Here is a 17,502-nt window from a genome sequence, read left to right on the forward strand (position 1 = left end):
TCATAGCAAAAGTCATTGCTCTCAAGAGAGGAAAACAGACTGTGTTCTCCACAGGCTTCGTTAAGATTAAAGAGTGAGGTGTCAATCATAAATGCTTTTGAGCTGGAATTTCCAGTGATCATTCTCACAGAAATCCAGGAGACATGAAAAGACAGCTGGTTTCCAATGGATCTGTAATAAGTATTACCTGAGAATTCATCTTATCCACATTAAGTACATGATCTGTGTACAATATTTGGGGTTCAGTAAGATTTTTTAAAGATTTTACTCCAGTTTTCAGTCACATGATCTTTCAGAAATCATTCTAGCTGATTGCTGCTCTAGAAACATTTATTATTATTATTATTAATGTTGAAAACAGTTATGCTGCTTCATATTTTTATGGAAACTTTTCACAGTTCTTTGATGTAGCATTTATTCAAAATACAAATAATTTGTAGTATAATTTCTTACAATCAGTAAGAAGAAATACAAGTAGGATTTTTTTGGGGCTCAATTCATTTCATATTTGCTGAATAAAAGTCACATTTTCCTAGATGATTACCTCTTGCTGCCTGTTGTGTCTACAGCACGACATAAAATATTATAAGTGACAAATTCATCAATACATTATTATTTCAAGGACTTTAAAGGTGCCATCTGTAATGTTTGGCAAAAAAAATCAAGTCATACTCCACATTCCATAACAGATGGGGGCAGTATGCCTCAATAAAGTGAATTGGTCTACTCTAGAGTAACAAACGAGAAACGGCATAGTCTCTATGCTCCGCCCCTACTTTCACAACAACACTACAGCCATAGCCGTCGCCTAACTGTGCGTTCACACCGCCGGCGTCTAGAGCGTCAAAAATCGCACTTGCCGCTCTGCTCACGACGCTGCAGAAAGATTTGTGAGCGCTCAGACGCTCTGACGTAGATCGAATGCTTATTTTGTATTTAAAGCGGCCGCAAAGCAAACAAGCTTGTTGATCTCGTGCAGACTAACCACAAGGAGTTATAACATCATTAAATATTGTTGTGGACGAAATATTAGGATCCTTTGGTCCACGTATCACTTTTAATTTATTTTTTTATGTCCCTGTACGTAAACAGGGACACATCATAGATTAATAAAAACGCTAAACAGCAATAATCAATCTGTTCTTTATTCTGCTTGGAAACTAATGTGCCAACTCTCAAGCATTCACCGTGAGACACACGCAATTGACTCTTTTCACACGCTTTCACGCCACACATCAATTTTTTCACGCACAGAAAAACCACGAAGCAAAGAGGACACGGAGACCAACAGACTAGACAGAGCAGGTTAGTTATGATAATAGGGCTGTGCAAAAAATCGAATGCGATTTTCATGCACCTCTCATCAGTAAAGACGCTCCTGTAATTAGAAGTATATCTCCAGCATGTGCATTCAGATCAGGGTTGCCAGGTTTTCACAACAAATCCTGCCCAGTTGCTTCTTAAAACTAGACCAAAACTAGCCCAATCGCGTTTCCGGGAGGTTCTCCGATAAAAATTGCTTCCCGGGGTTAAAATATACATTTTTGGGAAGGGTTTCCCTGGTAAAATTTGCATTTTAGGGGCTAAATATCACGTTATTGGTATTGGGATTGCTTCAAACCGCGGACATGAAAAACAACCGCAGACTTGGCAACACTGGTTCAGGTGGAGCGGCAGTAACTGCACAGAGCCTTAGTCTACCGACAACTAACACAAAATCGCTTTCAAAATCAACAAAGAATCGCCTGCGATTTTAACATCGATGTTGTGTAGATTGTCAGTGAATTACGGCTCTGTGTAGTAAATGCCAACCAGTGTTGCCAAGTCTGTGGTGGTTTTTTTGTGGTGGTTGTGCGCTGGTCACAGTGACCCCAATACAAATAACGTGATCTTTAGCCCCTAAAATGTGAATGATACCAAGGCAACCCTGCTAAAAAAACTATATTTTAACCCCGGGAAGCAATGTTTTATCGGGGAACCTTCTGGAAGCGAGATTGGGCTAGTTTTGAGAAGCAACTGGGCAGAATTTGTTGTGAAAACCTGGCAGACCTGATCTGAACACACGTGCTGGAGATATACTCCTAATTACAGGAGCGTCTTTACTGATGAGATGTAAATGAGTAAAGACATGCACAGCCCTATATAATAAAATGGGTAACGTTAAGTTATAGCTAGCTAATTATCAAACGCAGCTACGGTTAGCCAACGCTAACATTAGCACATTTATCGAACAGCCTTCGATACATTTCTATGTTATAACTTCCCGAAAACAAATACACAAACATATAAAACAAACTTCTAGCGAAATACTAACAGCATCTAACTTACCAATTCAAAAGAAATGTTGCAAGATCGGAGTCGAACCTCATTTCTTTCAGGTCCATCAGTTGTCTCCAGTGATTAAAAGCAGTGCCGATGTTTACTCTTGATTTGTGTTTCCGAGCGCGGTTGTTTCCCTTTAGCGGGTGACGCTCTCTTCCCTGAACTGAAATGAACTAGTGGGCTGTACTTTCCACATGATTGACATCAGGTTCAAGTACACAAGTTATTAGTGTATTTTAGGTTGGCTGGTGGTTATGTTGCCCGCATACCGCCTCCCACGGCCGAAACTGGTATTACGACACCTGTCGGGCCGGGGCTAGTAATGCTAATGCTAATTAAGGTTGATATCTCTGCAGCACTATAACTTTAAATTTTTTTAATGACATCATCGCCCTTATTTCTTCTCATTCTTTTGATGCATGTAGGTCATGTTATGGATATTTTTACCTCAATTTTTGCATTTGGCACCTTTAAGGCTTAAGCTTAGTCCCAGATTAAATGCATGTTTTAAATGAAAACGAATTGAACTGATTTGACATAACAACATACAAACTGGAGTATGGTTTTCTGGCCTTGACCCTTACACACAGAGATTGTTCTAGATTCTCTGAATCTTTGGATGATATTATCCACTGTAGATGATGATAACTTCAAACTCTTTGCAATTTTTATCTGAGAAGCTCCTTTCTGATATTGCTCCACTATTTTTCACCGCAGCATTGGGGTGTCTTGACCCATCTTCACTTATGAGAGACACTGCCACTCTGAGAGGCTCTTTTTATACACAATCATGTTCCCAATTGACCTAATAAGTTGCAGATTTGTCCTCCAGCAGTTCCTTATTTGTACATTTAACTTTTCCTGCCTCTTATTGCTACCTGTCCCAACATTTTAGGAATGTGTAGCTCTCATGCAATCTAAAATGAGCCAATATTTGGCATGACATTTCAAAATTTCTCACTTTCAACATTTGACATTTGTTAACTATATTTTAATGTGAATAAAATATAAGTTTATGAGATTTGTAAATTATCCCATTCCTTTTTAACTCACAATTTGTACAGTTTCCCAACTTTTTTTGGATCTTAATGATCTGGAACAAATGGTTTGACCTAGACCTAGGACAAATGGTTTGGAGAAAGGATAAGACTGGTTTCAAAGACAAGGCTTAAGCTTAGTCCAATACTAGAATGCATGTTTAACTTAAAGCAGCTTGTGCTGACATTATAATATAATATAATATAATATAATATAATATAATATAATATAATATAATATAATATAATATAATATAATATAATATAATATAATATAATATAATATAATAACCATTTATTTCTATTACTTTGTTTTTGTTCTGCAGTATTCATTTTCAGTTTTGCAAATGAATAGGATGCAGACTGCTGTGTTAAGCACTTCTGAGCATGAGATGAGCAGATCATATGTCTTGCATGTGTGCCTGGTCTAAGGACAGACTGATCTGGGGCACTGAAGTTATCACTTTGCAAACAAAAGACACATTTGGTTCTTTACTTTCACTTTGAACCTAACCATATTTCAGTACATTAGTATGTATGGCTTTCTGCTCATTCACAACTAACAGCTTACTCTTGACAATATGTGAACTGGTGATATGAACAAACAATAAACTGTTGATGAGATCTCTGACCTGATCAAAAGCCAGTGACAATGACTGACTGAAGTTATCTAATATTTAACCCTTTCATAAAATATAGTTGCATTAAGGGAAAGAGAATTTACATGTTATGTATTACATTTTAAAATGATTTGGATTAACCTTTCCTTGATATTTTTCTGGAATGCTTCTTTGAAAATGGAATATGCCTTTGGGAATGTCACATGCTTGGACTAAACACCATATCTACCATCTAGTTTGAAATATTTATAGATATCAGCAACTAGCTTCTTTTAAATTCAGCTGTGTAGTCATTAAATGAGGGTCCTGAGACCGAAGATGTGTCTTTGTTTGACCTTCAGTTACGTTTTTTTAAGTATATGAACAATAGAAGGATGTTGTGGATGAATGCTCAGTGTCTGCCTGTTTGGTGACACCAGGGCAAATTTCATCAGATTTGTCTTCATATGACTCCTATCTTTATTGTTTTTCAGAGTTTGCTTTCGTGTTTCTTGCAGAAAACGCTTGTCAAAGCAAATCATTATCTTTCTGTTTCTCATTTTTCCTGCATTTCACCTCACAACAAAGTTTTCCTGTGTTTAAGTTTCAGTCTTACTGTCTGGTGGAAGTTATGACATGTAATACACAAGAATAGCAATGCATTATCAAACGTCTATCTAGGACCTATATACACTATCATCAGAAGAGGTTCCCTAGTGTAACGATGAGTCAGAGACGTTCGGATCTATATGCAGTACTTTATTTTCTAGAATGGTCGAACAGGCAGATATCAGATAACAGCATCAGGTATGTCAGGGGATATCCAAAATCAGCAATAGAAACAAGCAGAGGTCAGGGCAGGCAGCAGAGAATCACAGTCGGTATACACAACCCAAAATAAAACACGGCTGGAACAAGCACAGAGAAAATGCTTGGAAATGCCAGACATAACTAAACAAGACTTTGTACTTAATGAGAGTCCAAACATATTTATATAGGGAAGTGGTAATGGGGAACACCTGGTGGTGATTAGCCCTAAGCATGGGATTTTGGAGAATGGAGTTAGAAATGGAAATAGTTCTGAGTGGAGTGCCCTCTATAGGAGTTCATGTTTTGTTGAAGTTTTTTAAATTTCTCCTGTATGACTGTGGATCACTGGATGCATGATCTATCACCGGATTCATAAATACTGGGTAAACCTGAGCATTTTTGTTTCTATGCCTACATATTAATCAGACACATTCTAGGAGCATGTTGTGCAGTGTCACGCAACTTGCATCTCTTAAGCTGAAGTGATACTGCTTTGCAATTTCACTTTTTGCAACAATTGGCAATCAAAAAGAAAGGGGCAGAGTGTATTAGTGAGTTTATAAGATTTATTTTCAGTTCAAATCCTCATAAAACTTTGTAGCGTACTTAACAAATTTATCAGAGCATCTGTTTAAAACAACAAAAAAATGTATTGTCATTTATTAGGCAAATGAAAAACAGAAACAGCTAAATATTCTTTATATTTCACACAATAACCAAAAAACGTTTTTTTATTTTGTATGGCCTTCTTTAGCCTTCTTATCAGCTTGCTTTCTTGATGGCATTGTTTTTATGCACTTTTCCACAGTCTCTGTTGTTATTGACTTCCGAATAGTTTCTAAATTGTTCCAAAATATTTGCTTTTTTTTTTTTTTTCTGTGATCTATGTTTGAATCCATTCAGTACCAACAATAATTATATTTTAGCATTAGAAACACTACTTTGACTTAAGAGTACTCTAGTTGTCATTGCCCAGGAGCACCAAAGATTCTTAGGCCACGTCCACACGAAGACGTGTTTAGCTGTATATGCAAAAATTTTGTATCGTATAGAGGAGTTTCGTCCACATGGATCCGGCATTTTGGGAGAGTGAAACCAATATTTTTTTAAACTGGGTGCCAGAGGGGATAAATCTGAAAACGGCGCTATTATTGTGTGAACAGAGAACCTGTAGATTTTCTGAAATGATGACATCATCAGCCCACCTCTCGCCCCTAGTCAGACACAGCTTCGTCACAGCTACCAAAACATGAAGAAACTATGACCGATGGTCTTTTTATTGACTAACATTAACACAGATTAATAAATGTATTGTTCCATGAATATTTGTATACCGCGTGCAAGATTTATGTGCATAGTCCAAGTCTTCTTCTCCATTTTTATTGTATCTCTGTGGCAGAATTACAGCACCCCATGCTGGTCTGGCAAGTATACTGCATCGTTTTGTGGTTTTGTGCAGACACAGATATTTCTTGAGACAAGAAAAAAAAAAGGAAAGACTTCATGTGGACGTAACCTGCCACTGACCCTGTCATGTGATCCTGCCATGAAGTTATTTTGTTTTTGTGTCTTGTTCTCATTGGTTCCTTTGTTGTATGTGTCACAATCTCGTTGGTTGGATTGGATCATGTGTGTATCACCTTTGTTTGATATAAATAGCTCTAATGTTTCATTGTCCCTGGTCTAGCTTTGTTTTTGTATCACTGTTGCTGAGTTTATATCCATGTAGTGCCAGTAGTGGGTACACATGCAATGAAATCAATGACATAGATCACAAGCATGGCTGTCACACCAGAGCCTCCAGCCCTCTTGAATGCCAAGGGTGATTCCTAGGAAAATGAGACTGGCTTCCAGTTTGGAGGACACACTGCTGGCATCTGTGCAAGCAGCTAGTATCTCTGCAGTGGTGCCCAGTCTGGGGGTCTCTGAATTGGTCCCACTGTCAGTTGCACTGCCTGTTATGTCAATGGCCATTGTGTGTTTTTGGGCTGTACACAGTTTCAGGTCTATGAATCACTCCAGAGCCTGTTTAAGCCCTACAGCTCAGACCTGATTTGGCACCAACCTGTGAGTTTCCTGTCTGTCTTATTTTGATCACAGTGGTTAGACGTAAACCCCCTATCCATGTTTCTGCTCTGCTATGGCCTCCTGACTTGTGGTGGTCTTTGCTTCACCTTGGTCGCCTGCTCCACTGTGTCCATGTTAAATTCATGTTTATTCCATGTAAAGCCAAGTCAAGTATTTGTTTACATAAACATTTTTATGATAAATGAAACTGAGCTTAGTTTCTTAGTTAACACTCACCTCCAGTGGAATTATTACATTGCTCTGATCACAGGAATAATATTATAGTCGTGTTTTATGGATCATACATTTTAGTAATTTTAAAAAATGTAAATGCTTAGTGTTTCTATAAGTAAGAAAATGCATTAAGCTAAATACATGTGTTATATTGCATATATTTATATTTTGACTTAACTTGTCTACATCAAGGGTTTTCAACATGTGGGGCAATAAAAAATTGTTAGTGAAATTAGACAAACTTGAGAGGCGCATTTCCTAAAAGGTTGAAAACCCCCGGTCTACATGATAAGAAAGAATGCAATGAGCTAGATTCAAGTTCAACATCTCCTATATAATTAGGATGTTATGGAAAAAACAGGCTGGACGTGTGCAAGACAATATTACAACATTTATAGGCTTCATTAAGGAGGAGCCCAAACTACACTCAATGACCAAGTGATACTGACATAATAATCCTCCATGATATTGATACAAAATATAATAAACATTTATTTGTGACTATATACAGTATATAGTTCTTAAGTTGGAAAATATGTTTAGTTCCCACTTTAAGTGAACTATAGTTCTCAGTCCATCTAGGCTACAAGATGGATTAAAATCCTGATAAAGACTAGAATATGAGACTAGAATAAGATATGAGACATAAACACATGACAGTATGACTGAAATGTTAAGGTGTTTAAAAAAAAATTAAAACACATTTATTCTGTGGCATTTAGCAAAATAATTTGCAGCCTAATTGGTTTCTTATAGGAGCCAGTGACTCCTTAAGTGATTTTCTTTTTTCTGGTGCCCTGATATGATAATATCTTATGAGTCAATAAATATAGTATGATGTGGACATCTGTTATGTCTGATATAATCTCTTTGAAAACGTACAGCAGCTAAAGAATGTGGATCGGGAATGGAGGGAGAGAAAGAGAAAATCGAGAGACCAAATAGTGATAAAATCTATAGCTCCTGCTGAGGAAGGCGTCTTCAGCGTGACTGAAACAGCAGGAGATCACATCTTGCATTCCATTTCACAGCCGTCTCAACAGAAACACTGCAAGACAAGCTAGTTTCTAAACACACACAGACTGGGAGAGAAAACATCAAACATATGAAGCAAAGCATGTCTTCATGTTTTTATGGATGAGTGCTCTAGCGTAATGAAGATGTTCTGTGGCTGTTCACCAGAATGTGCATAATGGGACGGACAGTGAGGATGGTCAAAAGGGGTAAACGTCTATCCTGACATTCAGTTGGCCTCATATGCACCTCATAGGCTTGTTTGGATTGTGATGTTCTGAAAGGTGAAAGAAGTGCTGCCAACTAAAAACTGAAGTTGGATACTAAAGTTGTTTTTGGTTTATTCAGTTTTCAAAGTATTCACACATTATAAGGCACTAATAAATACCTGTAAAATCATAATACAAATTGATAATACAAATGAAAACAGTATCAGTCAGTTGTACATTGTGTTTACAATAGTGGAAAATTTGAATTCAAGTGGATTTCTACTAATTTCATTAGTACAGATTGTTTTATGTTACTTTAAACAGAACAAAGGCCTTCTGTAGCAAATGCAGATGCATTTTTGTTATAAAAATATCCATATTCAAAATGTAATAATGACTTTAATGTAGCTTGTGCCAACAGTTGTACTCAGAAGTAGTTCCTGGAGCATGATGTATGAGGTCAGCGCAGTGCATGCACCCGAGTCTCATATAAAAACAACATTTGTTTACAGGAGCAAAGGAAGCAAAGGAAGTCTCCTCTTGGCTTATATAAAAATTATACCTTTCTTTTTTACAAATCCTCGTTTTGTTATTCTAATTAGTGACTGTTGTTTTGTTTTGATCTCGCCACTGCGGTTCAGCATTCAGTCACTTCTCAGCGGCGCTTGCACAAAGCTGACCTCATACGTCATCCGCCTGGAATGTTTTTGTAAGAAGTGAATACGTTCGTTAAGTTAAAAGGATACTCCAACCTTAAATTTAAAATGTTGTCATTAATCACTTACCCCCATGTCGTTTCATAAACGTAAAAGCTCTGTTCATCTTCGGAACACAATTTAAGATATTTTGGATGAACACTTGGAGGTTTGAGACTGTCCCATAGACAGCCAAGTAAATAACAGTGTCAAGGTCCAGATCTGAAAAGTTGTCGTCAGAATACTCCATCGGCCATCAGACTTGCAATCTGGATTATATGAAGCGACAGGAACACTTTTTGTAAATAAAGAAAACAAAAATAATGCTTTTATTCAATAATTTCTTTGTCAACAGTCTCTTCTGTGTCACTCCCTATCACCGTGCTGCATGTGCTCTTCTGTGTCCTCCGTGTCACAACGATGCAGAAGAGCACATGCAGCATAGTGATATTGAGCTTTTACGGGTTTGGAATGACATGGGGGTAAGTGATTAATGCCTACATTTTTCAATGGCAAAAATCATTAGGAAATACAATTTTATTTAGTAATATGCATTGCTAAGACCTTCATATGGACAACATTAAAGAAATGTTTCATTTTACTTTTTTTTTTTTTTTTTTGCACCCTCAGATTCCAGATTTTCAAATAGTCGTATCTCGGCTAAATATTGTCCTACCTAAACAAGCTTATTTATTCAGCTTTCAGATGATGTGTAAGTATTGTATATTGTAAAAATATTGTATATTTTGACAAATTTGTCCAGGGTCATGTATGATATAACTATAGTAAATATATACTGTATGAAATAACTCTAAATGGTTTTAAAACGTTTTTATTACAAGTCCAAAGGGTGTGGCTTTTTGAGCTACTTCTTTTTTTCAATGCTATTAATACACATTCAGTTAAATCTAAAACCAAATGTCATGTTCATCAAAACCCACAAGGAGTTGCTCAAGGGAGTGATCCAATGTTTTTTCTTTTCATCTTTCTGTCTGAGCTAGTTCGTAATATATATATATATATATATATATATATATATATATATATATATATATATATATATATATATATATATATATATATATATATATATATATAATTCATGTGTTACCAAACACTTTTGACAGAGAACAACACACCTGACAAAAGAACAGCCTCCTGTCTTGATTTACATGTGGTTCTTGTGAAAATAACTGCTAATATATTTCTATTGAAGTCAGACTTTAGAGTAATAACAGCCATGGCCTCTGATTATCATTATTCACCCTTTGAAGTGAGCTTAATTGTAGTGAATGTGCACTTACTTCCAATCTTAAAAGTTTATTTCCAATAACTGACCTTGCAAAAAATATTAATGAAAAAAAAAATGAAAATTCAGTCATCATTTACTTTCTGTCAAGTTGTTCCGACAACTTCTGTTTATAGAAGATATTTTGAAGAATGTGTGAAACCAAAGAGTTGACGGTATCCATATATGGAGAAAAATCTTATTTTGTGTTCAATAGAAGAAAGAAACATTGGAACAAAGCGTTTGGAACAAGTGATAAGGAAATGATGACAGAAAATTCAGTTTTGGGGTGTATGTAATGTAATTTAAGAAATTGCATTTAATATAAATTGTATTTATAATGCACTTTATTGTAAATAACATCCAATTAAATGTTACATTCCGTTCACAAACAAGCATATTCTGGTAAAAAAAAAAAAAAAAAAAAGTTTTTTCCATAAGTACTTTTTTAAAATTATGATTAAAGTAGATTATTGTTCACAAAGGAAGCTTTAACTTAAGTTACCTGCTATTATTGTGACAGATCAAGTGTCCTATGTTGTGTACATGTAACAATATAGTAGCTATCTGAATTTAGGATAATAGAAAACTCATTGTTTCTCAGACAGCCTGAGCAAAGCCAATGCGATTATTTCCCCGATCGAACTCTGTATAGTATCGAGCTATGAAGTTTGCCCCCAGTATCCAGATGGGACCAATAGGGGGCGGCACGTCCAACGCTTTGAATGTCACAGTGCAGATGTCCTCTCCGAACTCAGACTGCTGTTTGAAGAACAAAAGAAGACAAAGAGACATTAGAAAAGCCAATGCAAGTCCATATAGCTAGAACATAGACTGATGCATCTCAAAACAGATGCTATGCTTCAGAAGTCATCTGGAAAATGGCATGCAAATACAACATGAGGCATTTCGTATTTAATGAAAAGGGTCAGTGGAATAGATCCCAGATTTCAGTGTGTAATGAAATGCTAAACTAACAGTGTAAAGACCCAGCAACAGTATTTATAATGAAAACAGCACTTCGGTTAAAGCTAAACATTATTTAAGTGAAATAAAAAAAAAATCTTGAATAGATTTTAAATGTCTAAATTGCAACTTCATTGTGTAATTGTATTTATTGCATTGTAACTACATTCTAGTTTCAATAGAGGTTACATTAAATCTAGTTCATTATAAATACACCCATATTTGGCAGTATACAACATAACCAATAATTCAAAGATAATAGAGATTACAATATGAAATTTATGTTCTTAAGTACTTAAGTGGTAAAAAGCATTCTGCAGTTCAACTAATTAAAGTTAACTGCATTTAAGCCTGTTAAATTATAAATTAACACGAGTAAAATAATTACCTAAGCTGTGTTCATTTGTGTAAATTATCTTGAGTCAGTCAGAATCATAAACTTCTGTTGGTCACATAGCTTTTTATTCTGCAATAATCCAAAAGTCAGCGAAAAATCCCAGATTTGGGGGGGTTTGTTTAGGGAACCAACTTCTGTGTCGGCCTCAAGGGTCACTTCATAATCCACAACCTAGTTACATTAAAAGTGCACTGTGACATTTTTGTTTATGAGGTGGTAATCTTACTTATACTGACACCTAGTGTGTGTATGTAGCTTTCCGCAAAAACAAAAAAACAAAACATGATAATAGTAAACCAAGATGAATTTATTCCACAAGCAAAACTGTCCAATAACAGGAGGTTATTCATTCAACAGGTCATGAGAAAATTCAAATCTTTCAAGATCAGCACCACCAAATGTAACATAGTGTATTAAAGCTGAAATATTGTGTTAATATACTACCCTTGTAATGAAATAAATAAAGTCCTCACCCAGAGAATGTAGTCCTCTTCTGTGAGAGAATATTCCTCACCACCAAGATGAAAAGCCACAGTGGGCAACAACTTGACTAGATTACAGTTTACAGTATACTGTGAACAGAGCGAAGAGAGAGAGAATGAGCAAGCCTTTCAAAAATCATTCAAAGACAACAGCATTTTGCAAAACCGAAATCACACTTAACTTCACACTTGAAAAGACAGAAATACACACATTTTTCACATTGAATATCACCAACCACAGTGGTTACGAGAAAAAAAAAAACAGTCGCTTTCAGTCATTCCATATGCTCTTCAGGCATTATTTATGACACACAGCCAATCATTACAGACCAGAGCCGCTGTTCCCACAGAGAAAAGGAAACGGAGGAATAAGAAACAGGTTTTAATGCTGAATATAGAAGTATTGTTTCACAAAAGCTTGTATGTATGGGATGTAAATGGGATGCCGTGTTGGCACATGATCAATCACCCTAAGTTTGTTTGCAGTGTGAAGGTGTTGAGTTTTATAATCAATTGCCTTATAATTTATAATCAGATTTCACTGCTGAATGTTTTAGAAGGTCCTTCGTGCATTATGTGCTGTCTGTTTATGAACAACTGGAACATATTGTTCTTTTTTTTACTGTAGAAAGTTTGAAGGTTTGCCACTAATGTTGAGATTTAGAGATTTTATAATATTGTTTTCAAGATTTAAATTTGAGCTCCTTCAGTTTTCATAGTTTCTTTTGGTAAGTAGTGGATTCATATTTTTGGTTCTGATTGAAAAAACCCTCTTTCTATGGCTTAATCTCTCAAATCAATTTTCTCATTCTCAGTAGATTATATGTATGCTTTTAAATAAAGACAGCTTTTTTAAGGAATGTGCGTAAGGTTATCTAAACAGAACTCACCCCTCCTTCTGCCAGTTCAACGGCACCGATTGTTTTCATCAGAATGGAAATGGAGGAGGCGGGGCCTGAGATGTAGGAGGAGCCTGTATCAATCACAGCACTGCAGCCTTCCATGCAAAACAACATATCTGCACCCACAGACACTCTGCAAAAAAATAAATAATAATAATTATTATTTTATTTTATTTAGGCAAATCAAACACATTGCTATGGAAACAAAAAAATGCTGAAATAATTAATTTTTTTCAGTTTGCAGATTTGGAGAAATGTAGCATTACATCTATACATCCTCTGAAGGGAATGAGTGCCGTCAGAACGAGAGTCCAAACAGCTGATAAAAAAACAATAATCCACAAGTAATACACGTCTCACATCTTGTGAAATGAGCTATGCATTATTAAAGATTTTTATGGCTAATCGATATCTTTTATAAACTGGTATAGGATGGCTAGGAATATTTGTAAAAACTGTGATGTATAACAGATGTAGAATAGCAGAAAGAATTCATCTTTGTTCTGTAAAACTGATTATGATAATATTCTTACCCCTTCATAATGACCTCCCACCTGCCTTTCTCTTTGGTATTCATATAGTGGAAGGATCCAGTGTGGTAGTTGGGGTCTGTGCCCCCCAGCACCAGTTCTCCCCCAGGGATTTGTTTTGGGTCTCTTATAGATGCACATATACATACAAAGATATGACTTGTAATCCACCAGTAATGGTTAAATACATTTATATATATATATATATATATATATATATATATATATATATATATATATATATATATATATATATATATATATATATATATATATATATATATATGTGTGTGTGTGTGTGTGTGTGTGTGTGTGTGTGTGTGTGTGTGTGTGTGTGTGTGTGTGTGTGTGTGTGTGTGTGTAACCTGATCAAAAGTGACAGAAAATACTTTTAATTAAGTATGATTTTACAAAGTTAAAAAAGCTCACTCATTTAACTCACTGTGTTTCATTCTTGTAAAATTGTTTATATATATTTTGTATGTATTTGTGTGTGTATACATACATATATATATATATATATATATATATATATATATATATATATATATATATATATATACACACACATATGTGATAAACATTACACACATATACATACACACACAATACAAAATTATTTAGTGGTAATATTTAGTTATTTACATTACTGTTTTAAATAATACTTTAGAATATTCATGTTTTACTGTTTTTGATGTTGGTGGGCATAATGGACTTATATAGTCTCTTATGTAAGAGAATAATAATAATTGTATATAATTAGACGTCGGATGACCAGCTTAGTGGATGTAATGTAATGAAAATATTTCCACAATGACAAAGACCCTCATGGCAATTAAAAATGACAAAAATTGCAATCATAAATGTCTCACTTTTGCTCACCCTGTGTGTCAGTAGATGCTGACGCTCACCTGCTGTAGTACACAGAGAAGACGTTCTGCTTCAGAACGTGTTGAGACATGATCTGATCAAACACAGGGGTAATCCGATCGATGGCTACATCTGGATATCCCATCCCTAACACGCCATCAAACTTGGCAAAGATGAACGGGATCGCAGGAAGAGCTGTGGCCTCAGCAAAAACCTGCATCACTGGGATACCACCCACCTAAAGAAGTTAGAGGTCAAAGGTCATTCAGCTCAATCATGTACAGTACTATGTGCAATTACAGTTCTGGTCTTCCATATTGCAGTCAGTTTTCTTTTTTTTTTAAGCAATCAGTATTTTGCAATGTTGCAATATTGCAAGCATCTGGACAACTATCCGTTGATGTTTTGCTGTGCTTGACTTACAATGGTAACCTGGATGGCAAAAAAAATATTTTTGATTAAAATACCATTTCCATATGTTGGTAAAGATATTCCTTTTGAACTAATTTCTTAACATTTCCCAATTACATTCTCAAACAAACGGCTTTTTGTTACTCACTACAACCACATCCTTGCTCAGAAATCCCCGGACGTATCCAGAAGTGTACTGGATGGAGAATCCCGTGCCGTTGGAGATATACGTGACGGATTTGGAAGCATCGTACCTGTTGTGTGTGACTAAAGACGAAAATGGAGAAAGGCAGACTGAGCTGCAGGTTTTGCTTTCTATTTAAAAAGGTATGTACAAATAATCCAGTGTCATTTTAATATAAATGGTGTGGGTTTTATATGATTGCATTTAGCAAATCACTCACGGCAGGCTGTGTATAAAGGAGAACAGCTGTATGAAGGAATCCAGAGGTTGGCAGAACCCGTGTCAAAAACAACATAGAACACCTGAGGTGGTGAGCCAATACTAATCTCACCGAAGTACTGAGTCTGGAAAACAACAGAGAAATAGACGATTAAAAATATCAAATCATCTATATAATATAACAGACTTTTAAAAATAGAAAACTTAAAATATAAAAAAGTGGTTCTTTTCTATTTTTAATACTGATTTACATCTAAGTAGTTGATCAGAGGTGTTGGAGCTGTGCCGTTTTTGGGTGACGGTCCATCATATTTTGGCATCATTTCAGAAAACACTTGCGCTGGGGTGACACCCATTTCCTTCAGGGTTTCTCGTATGGAGGGCATTTTCTTCAGTTTTACCCTAGCAACGTGAGAAATGACTCATTACATGTTTTATTTGTTTGCACAACTGATAAACCCACAACATTAGATGCTTTTTATCTGATTTTAAAATGAGAATTTTTCTTCATTTCAAAATGAGACATACTGTAGATGCAGTATGATGGATATACAAATGGATATACATTTTGTAATATATTTCATATTTACTAAAATAGATTTTAAAATATATTTTTGTATAAAAAATATTTTGATACATTTGGTTTTTTTTTATTTTTATTTTTTTTATTTTCTCTTATTTTGGCCTTTTTTATTTTTTCAGGATAAACAACCAGTGGGCAAATATCACAGACAATTTATTCTTAAATCGAGAGAACCAGAAATTCAAATTACAGTTACACTAACACTAAACTGACTTGAGCTAAATAACGGCACTATTGCCTTGTAGAGCTACTTTACAGCAGAAACTGAAATGTCTCAGTTGCGTTTCCATGAGTGATTCTGCTGTTTTTCTATTTATGTCTGTGAAGCTTATTTGACACAATCTATAGTGTATAAAGCTCTACGAGATTAAAAGTGACTTGACCTCCCTAAAATATAAAGACAGCTATTAATTTTCATGTACAAAGATGCATTTTACTGTGTTAGAAAAAAAAAACATTGCATGATATTCTAAAGATAATTAAATAATTGGCTTTCATCGAAGTATTAAAGCCGGCATAATTGTTCTCCACATGATGAGTGTGTTGACTTACCTCCATAAGGCCTGTACACTTGTCGCTGAGAGTGACAAAACCAGAAGAGCCAAGCAGTGCACGTTCATTCTTGCAGATGGATCGAAGCACTTCATCTACCAAATAAGCTGTGTAACTATAGGGCGGCTCGTCTTATGCTCCGACTCACACACACTTCTTTTTAGCTGTGCTTTTTTTTTTTGACAGACTGTCCTTCCTGTGTTTTTATACTATCTCTCCTACGCTCTATTCTGACATCGACCCACACCCTTGACTTTCTCTCTCTTCTCACCCTCCTTTTATAATAAATGCTCTCTGAATAAAGTGACCTCTCGGTCAAGGGATACACATCACACACAGTGATTTAAGACCACTTCACTTAATAAAATCATCATAGCATGGGCCTGAAGGATGTATGGACAAATACAACAGTGTTGCTCTACAATATATATTACAGAACTGACGTTCTTGCATGTAACTCTTTATGACCCTTGACCTTTCAACTCAGGGGCAGTGTGGATGTCTAGAACTGGGTTTCCCACAGTAATAGGCCAATCCCTTCCTCTGAAATTCCCTTATGAGACTCTGCATACATAGACGTCACATTTTACATCTATTTTGCTGTTTATCATCCCTGGACTATTTTTTTTTTTTTTTTTTAAAGGTGTTTCAGTAATGGAGCACTTTGCGAGATTGGTTGGTTGGTCTTTAGGTTTTGTCCTCAGACAGGACAAAAGAAGATACGTTACACCTGCACAATAATATTTCACAGTATGATGACATTAAGTAAAGTTAGAGAGAAGCACCAACCAACCATGACAATTGGCATTATACTTGGGCTAGCAGCTGGCCCAGCAGATGCCTGTGAAACTTCCCATGGTGGTTAAACACAGTAATACGGTAACATTAGTTAGTCCTGGCAGATGCCCATTGGTTACATTATTTGACCTCAGAGGTAAAACTTGTACTGCAGCTGCCATACAGCAACTGGCACTACTAACATTACATCTATACAAATAAATTAAGTGAACTTATAATCATCTGTTGGATTCCATTCTGTGCACTTCTTAGCTATATGCCATCACACTTGGTTCTTGACACTTGCTGGCACTTTTCAGCTGCTACAGATGCTGGCCACCCTCCTCAACAACT

At 35.7% G+C, this 17,502-nt stretch overlaps 1 protein-coding gene across 2 annotated transcripts; it reads right to left on the reverse strand.

Moving 5' to 3' along the window:
• Nucleotides 1–10,274: 10,274 nt before the first annotated feature.
• On the reverse strand, nucleotides 10,275–16,621 carry LOC128018370 (renin). Of its 2 annotated transcripts, none has more exons than XM_052603849.1 (9): nucleotides 16,372–16,607; nucleotides 15,488–15,638; nucleotides 15,238–15,361; nucleotides 14,982–15,100; nucleotides 14,464–14,660; nucleotides 13,556–13,678; nucleotides 13,011–13,155; nucleotides 12,112–12,210; nucleotides 10,275–11,034 (listed from the first exon to the last, which is right to left on the reverse strand). In XM_052603849.1, the coding sequence occupies exons 1-9, from the start codon at nucleotides 16,464–16,466 to the stop codon at nucleotides 10,876–10,878; spliced, it is 1,212 nt and encodes a 403-aa protein (XP_052459809.1). In that variant the 5' UTR covers nucleotides 16,467–16,607; the 3' UTR covers nucleotides 10,275–10,875. The 2 variants fall into 2 exon arrangements, with proteins under 2 accessions (XP_052459809.1, XP_052459810.1); XM_052603850.1 differs by having other exon boundaries at nucleotides 10,276–11,037; nucleotides 16,372–16,621.
• Nucleotides 16,622–17,502: the final 881 nt, after the last annotated feature.

The sequence above is a fragment of the Carassius gibelio genome, chromosome A8 (genome assembly GCF_023724105.1).
Source record: "Carassius gibelio isolate Cgi1373 ecotype wild population from Czech Republic chromosome A8, carGib1.2-hapl.c, whole genome shotgun sequence".
In the NCBI taxonomy this organism is placed as follows: domain Eukaryota; kingdom Metazoa; phylum Chordata; class Actinopteri; order Cypriniformes; family Cyprinidae; genus Carassius; species Carassius gibelio.

Coding starts and splice junctions, on each gene's coding strand:
- LOC128018370 (XM_052603850.1), bottom strand. CDS start 16,466: ATGAAGTGCTTCGATCCATCTGCAAGAATGAACGTGCACTGCTTGGCT. Junction 15,362..15,487: donor CTCTGATCAACTACTTAGAT/GTAAATCAGTAT, acceptor GTTGTTTTCCAG/ACTCAGTACTTCGGTGAGAT. Junction 13,679..14,463: donor TTCTCTGTGTACTACAGCAG/GTGAGCGTCAGC, acceptor TGCATCTATAAG/AGACCCAAAACAAATCCCTG.